This window comes from Salvelinus alpinus, chromosome 6 (genome assembly GCF_045679555.1).
Source record: "Salvelinus alpinus chromosome 6, SLU_Salpinus.1, whole genome shotgun sequence".
In the NCBI taxonomy this organism is placed as follows: domain Eukaryota; kingdom Metazoa; phylum Chordata; class Actinopteri; order Salmoniformes; family Salmonidae; genus Salvelinus; species Salvelinus alpinus.
Genome location: NC_092091.1, coordinates 23836330 through 23842479, shown reverse-complemented (window position 1 = coordinate 23842479; position 6150 = coordinate 23836330). Strand labels below are relative to the sequence as shown.

General features: G+C 38.3%; 1 protein-coding gene across 4 annotated transcripts; it reads left to right on the top strand.

Moving 5' to 3' along the window:
• The first annotated feature begins 1712 nt into the window (after positions 1–1712).
• On the top strand, positions 1713–5546 carry LOC139578410 (putative nuclease HARBI1). 4 transcript variants are annotated; one of them, XM_071405961.1, is made up of 9 exons: positions 1713–2826; positions 2917–2978; positions 3061–3147; positions 3235–3276; positions 3345–3518; positions 3598–3633; positions 3732–4286; positions 4568–4679; positions 4774–5546. In XM_071405961.1, the coding sequence occupies exons 1-6, from the start codon at positions 2724–2726 to the stop codon at positions 3631–3633; spliced, it is 504 nt and encodes a 167-aa protein (XP_071262062.1). In that variant the 5' UTR covers positions 1713–2723; the 3' UTR covers positions 3732–4286; positions 4568–4679; positions 4774–5546. The 4 variants fall into 4 exon arrangements, 3 of the variants coding, with proteins under 3 accessions (XP_071262062.1, XP_071262061.1, XP_071262060.1); XR_011675542.1 differs by having other exon boundaries at positions 1763–2562; positions 2650–2826; positions 3061–3518; XM_071405960.1 differs by having other exon boundaries at positions 1764–2826; positions 3235–3518.
• Positions 5547–6150: the final 604 nt, after the last annotated feature.

Below are 6150 nucleotides of genomic sequence, written 5' to 3'. Positions count from 1 at the left end.
CAACTGTGAGCTATGTTGTTGAACACATGTATATTGTCACGCCCTGACCTGAGATAGCTCTGTTTTCTTTATATTTTGGTTAGGTCAGGGTGTGACTAGGGTGGGTACGTTCGTTTTTGTATTGTCTAGGGTTTTTTGTTTGTCTAGGGTTTTTGTAGGTCTAGGTGATTTGTATGTCTATGGTGCCCTGATATGGTTCCCAATCAGAGGCAGCTGTTTATCGTTGTCTCTGATTGGGGATCATATTTAGGTAGCCATTTTCCCTTTGGTGTTCGTGGGTTCTTGTCTATGTGTAGTTGCCTGTCAGCACTATTTTGTATAGCTTCACGTGTTGTTTTGTTATTTTGGTTTGTTTGTTCAGTGTTCATTCTTATTATAATAAAGAATGTACGCATACCACGCTGCGCCTTGGTCCATTCATACGACGAACGTGACATATACATAAAATAAAATGCTATGGTTTCAGATTTTTTAACTGTGTTCTATTTGTTTTACATTTATTTTACATTTATTATAGATTGTGTGTTCTATTTATTGAACATTTATTTTACATTTATTACAGATTTTTTAAACTGTGTTCTATTTATTTTACATTTATTTTACATTTATTACAGGTTTTCTAACTGTATTTTATTTATTGCACATTTATTTTACATTTATTACAGATTTTTTAACTGTGTTCTATTTATTGCACATTTATTTTACATTTATTACAGTTTTTTTTAACTGTGTTCTATTTATTGCACATTTATTTTACATTTATTACAGGTTTTTTAACTGTGTTTTATTTATTGCACATTTATTTAACATTTATTACAGATTTCTTAACTGTGTTTTATTTATTTTACATTTATTTTACATTTATTACAGGTTTTTTAACAGTGTTTTATTTATTACACATTATTTTACATTTATTACAGATTTTTTAAACTGTGTTCTATTTATTTTACATTTATTTTACATTTATTACAGTTTTTTAACTGTGTTTTATTTATTTTACATTTATTTTACATTTATTACAGATTTTTTACCTGTGTTTTATTTATTGCACATTTATTTTACATTTATTACAGTTTTTTTTAACTGTGTTCTATTTATTGCACATTTATTTTACATTTATTACAGGTTTTTTAACTGTGTTTTATTTATTGCACATTTATTTAACATTTATTACAGATTTCTTAACTGTGTTTTATTTATTTTACATTTATTTTACAATTATTACAGGTTTTTTAACAGTGTTTTATTTATTACACATTATTTTACATTTATTACAGATTTTTTAAACTGTGTTCTATTTATTTTACATTTATTTTACATTTATTACAGTTTTTAACTGTGTTTTATTTATTTTACATTTATTTTACATTTATTACAGGTTTTTTAACTGTGTTTTATTTATTTTACATTTATTTTACATTTATTACAGTTTTTTTTAACTGTGTTCTATTTATTACACATTATTTTACATTTATTACAGATTCTTGGACTTTCTTTTTTTCTCCAGTAACCACATGGCATGATATTAACTGAAAGCTGGTTTCATAAAAAAAAGTTTGGAGTTTGGAGTAGACACACCTTTAATAAGGCAATAAAAGCTGTTAGTATCATTGACAACATAGCGCAATCTGGTTGCTCTCTGTGGTGTATTCAGCACTTTGACCTCATACGATGTTAACAGTCCAGAATTAGCATCATAACAGTGAACAGGTTCCAAACAACACAGACCTCAGAGGCCTCCTGGGATAAACAAGGATTAATAATGTCTCTCCACAAAAGTCTCCTGGGGCCTGTTGCACAAAAGTAGAATTAAGACATCCGGGATAAATGACTCAGCTGAGCTCAATGAAGCCAAAACATGTGCGTCCAGGCTTAATTGGTTGCACAAAGACCAAGCCAGGATGAGCAGACACGGATTCATTAAGCCAGGTGAAACCAATCCTGGATAGGTGCGCGCTCATGGCTCACTCAAATAGACCCCGCCACAGATCACAGATTAACTGATTTACCATGGCAACTAGAGCCGCGTACTTTTCCCCGTCGGAAGCACAAATCCTCATGGAGGCATACGAGGAGGTAAAAGATATAATTAAGAAGAAAGGCAACACCGCCACAGTGATAAAGCAAAGAGAAAAAGCGTGGCAAAGTATTGCAGACCGCCTGAATGCGTAAGTAGTGCACAATTACACACTCACCGCTCCGCTGAAACATCACAATTACAATTCAAATATTTAATTCACATCTCCAAAAATGCAGTTGTACTGTAATTATGAAACGGTTAAATTTTTAATTGAAATGCACTGCAGATATGAGTGAAATTGTGTAAAGTAACTCCATCACACTGTATAAAGCTATGATAAATGTTTTGAAATTTTTACTGAAAACAAGACAAAAATACCAAGTAATTTTTTGCAGTGTGACTCCATTAAATGTGTGTGTGTGTGTGTGTGTGTGTGTGTGTGTGTGTGTGTGTGTGTGTGTGTGTGTGTAGATTAAACATGAACGGGCCAAAACGGACATGGCAGCAGGTCAAAATCAAATACAAGAACATTCTGCAGAATGGTATGGTCCCTGACTAATATTTAACAAAGCACAAGCATATATTGTACCCAGAAGGTGCCTGCTCACACATTGTCTGTACTGTTTTAGCAGTGAAAAAGAATACCCACAGACAAGGCACGGGTGGTGGGTCACCAAAGGCTGACCTTACCCCAGCAGAGGACATGGCCTTGGAGCTAAATAAAGGCAGGCCCGTCTTAGAGGGGATCCCTGGGGGGAAAGAGACGAGCATAGGTTCCTCCCAAGATGCCACCCGCTTCATTCAAGGTATGTCCTTCCATCTCTACATGGGATACAACCACATTCATATTGAATCAATTTGGACTGTCTGACTTTGGTTTACCTATTGCCTTGCAGTGTCTGGCAGCACTGTGTTCCTGTTAGAGCCACCAGCACAAGCACCAGACGATGCTGATCCAGTGAGTACTCCATCAAAGGCATACTGTAGGCCTGGCATGTCTTGTCTACTAGCTTCAATATGAATCCGATTAAATGTGATAGGGTGAAGGCCCCAGTGCAGCAGCAACAGCACATGATGGAGACGATGATGAGGAGGAGACCATCTCTCTGGATTCCAGAAGGCATGAGGTATCATGTTAAGACTGTGAAAGTACTATTTACTCTACAATGGTGAGGAGTCCTCATCAAAATCCAAAAATCTAATTTCTTTTACAGGACCCAGATGCTATACAGTGGGAAAACCAGCCTGGCAACATAGTGCGTATTAATAAAAGGACACCACATCCTGCCAAATTCCAGCTGCGCTAATTGTATTGTGTTCACAGAGCTCACAAGCTATCAGAAAGTTGTATGGCAACCACCTCCGGCGCCAAATAGAACTGGCAGACATAGACATTCAGTACAAGAAGAAAAAGATGGAAAATCTTGCACTGGAGTCCGAAATAAAAAAGAGGACAATTAGGAAACTGGACCTTGAAATAAAAAAACTTGAGAGGGAGGTGAGATATGCCTTCAATGTACACTGTATGCTAACTGTAACACAAATGTATTAATCATTATTTTTCTTTCCTCCCCCAGCTCCAAGAAGATGACACAGCTCAAAATAAAAATTAGGTATATTCTCGTAAAGTCAAGTGAGCCATGACATATGAGCTCTTATTGTGAGCACACAGGACGGTGGCATCTTTCTAAGGTTTTTTTTATTTTCCCAGCAATCAGTACAACCAAGTCATCGTTATAAGGCATCGCCCTCTTTTGCCCACCCCCCCAGCACCAGGTGTGGCCACTAGCCTATATGAAGGCCCAAAATTGTGTGTTCCTTTCTGCTCTGACAATGGCATGCCCATTCGTGCGAGATGTGGTGGATGAAGAAGCACTTGTGCTGAGGAGAGCCTTCAGGCGAGAAAGGGTCTTCAGGGACCGGTTGGACCCACTGGCCTTCCCTGATGACCATCTATATGAAAGATACAGGTTTTCTGCAGATGGCATCAGGTATCTATGCAGACTACTGGGTCCCAGGATTAAGCACCGCACTGCACGGAGCCATGCACTGAGTGTGGAGCAAATGGTTTGTGTGGCCTTGCGCTTTTTTGCTAGTGGAGCCTTCCTGTACTCAGTGGGGGATGCAGAACAGCTGAACAAGGCCACAATTTGCCGCACAATAAGGAGTGTGTGTCTGGCTATCAAAGCATTAGCAGATGTCTTCATCTCCTTCCCTGGCCACAGAAGACTATGTGACATCAAAGAGGAGTTCTATAGGATTGCAGGTAAGAGGATCTACAAATTACAGGACAACTGTTAACACATAGTAGGATACTCATTACTTTGTGTGACAGGTTTCCCCAATGTCATTGGTGCAGTGGACTGCACACACATAAGGATAAAAGCCCCCTCAGGTGCCCATGAGGCCGATTTTGTGAATAGGAAATCCTTTCACAGCATTAATGTTCAGGTGAACATAACTTTTTGATATTGTCCATTGACGAACACTCTGCATTGCCAGTGATGTGCATTGATTGGTGTAATATTCCTCATCTTATGATTTCAGATGGTCTGCAATGCTGACTGTGTGATCAGCAATGTTGTGGCAAAATGGCCTGGCTCAGTCCATGACTCCAGAATCTTTCGGGCCTCTGAAATCTATCAGTGCCTATCACAAGGTAAGCCACACAACCCCTATTTATAACCATCATGGCTGTGTCAAGAATATCACTGTGTTTATGAGGTAGTAATGATGAGATTTTGTGTTGACAGGTGAATTCTCTGGTGTGTTGCTGGGAGACAGGGGGTATGGCTGCCAGCCTTTTCTCCTGACACCTTTCACAGACCCCCAGGAAGCACAGCAGGCCTACAACCATGCCCATGCCAGGACCAGGGCCAGAGTTGAAATGACCTTTGGCCTCCTGAAGGCACGCTTTCACTGCCTTCACAAATTAAGGGTCAGCCCTGTTAGGGCATGTGATATTACTGTGGCTTGTGCTGTCCTCCACAATGTGGCCTGCCTGAGGAAGGAGAGGGCCCCCAGAGTGCCACCAGCCATGGACTGGGACAATCCGGCAATCTTCCCTGATGACGACAGTGGTCGGCTGCTGAGGGACCAATATGTGTTGAATTATTTTAGTTAGTATGTGTGCTTTCAATTTTGGTTAAATATGTCCTGCGGTGGCAGAGGAATTTGGGTTTTTTTGGGTTCGTTTTTTGACGAATTTGGCCTCTTATGATGTTTGTGCGGTATACTGTGTGTAATACAAGGCTGCAGGGAGGCTACTGCATCCATTCATTTGTCTGTTCAGTTGATGTGTATGGATTTGTCCTGCATTTATTTTAGTGTGCAGACATGCAGGGTGTGTTATATACAGACCTTTGAATGTGTATGTATCATTTTGTATAATATGCTTGGATTCTGTGCTTTCCATCTTGTAGAGTCACTGTGACTTCAGTTTCGAAAGGAGCTGATGGTTTACCTGCTTTGTTTTGTCCTTATTCAATAAAGGAACATAATGTTACACATTGTGTTTTTATATTCATATGGAATGTGTATTTGTTTATATGACAGAGTACTAGGGCCACACTGAAGAAAAAGGATAAAGTCATAAATTTATGAGGCTGGTTCTTTCTGCAGAAAAGCTACATATTGTTTTTACAGTTTTGATACTTATGACAATGTGATACTTAATATTCTGGCACATCAGCATGTCTTTGTTTATGAAACCATACTGAAGTACAATTTCACGAAATGCCCCACATCTGTCATTTTAACAACTGTCCTCCTTTAAAACAACTGGTTACAATATTATGACTTGTGTTTTTTTCCCCTCTGTGGCCCTAATATTCTAACATTTTATATATAGCCTTATAGTCTATGGGAAACTGTAAATTATCTAATGATAGCAACATCATCTAAAAATCATTTTTTATCCAAAATCATTGAAATTAATGATCACAAACGTTTAAATAATAACAGTGGGTCTAGTTATATGTGATAACAATGTATAGTGCGCCTCTTGCACGCAGTGCCTTAGACCGCTGCGCCACTCGGGAGTTAAAACTTTCAATGTCTATAAACCTGTTTTCGTTTTGTCATTATGAGGTATTGTTGGTAGATTGTTGAGGAAAATGTTATATTTATTC

What these genes read in the sequence shown, in the direction of transcription:
- LOC139578410 (XM_071405960.1), top strand. Translation starts at nt 4,218, where the DNA reads ATGTCTTCATCTCCTTCCCTGGCCACAGAAGACTATGTGACATCAAAG. An exon ending in GGAGTTCTATAGGATTGCAG is followed by an intron (nt 4,287 to 4,567) that starts GTAAGAGGATCT and finishes TTATGATTTCAG; the next exon opens with ATGGTCTGCAATGCTGACTG. An exon ending in CTATCAGTGCCTATCACAAG is followed by an intron (nt 4,680 to 4,773) that starts GTAAGCCACACA and finishes TTGTGTTGACAG; the next exon opens with GTGAATTCTCTGGTGTGTTG.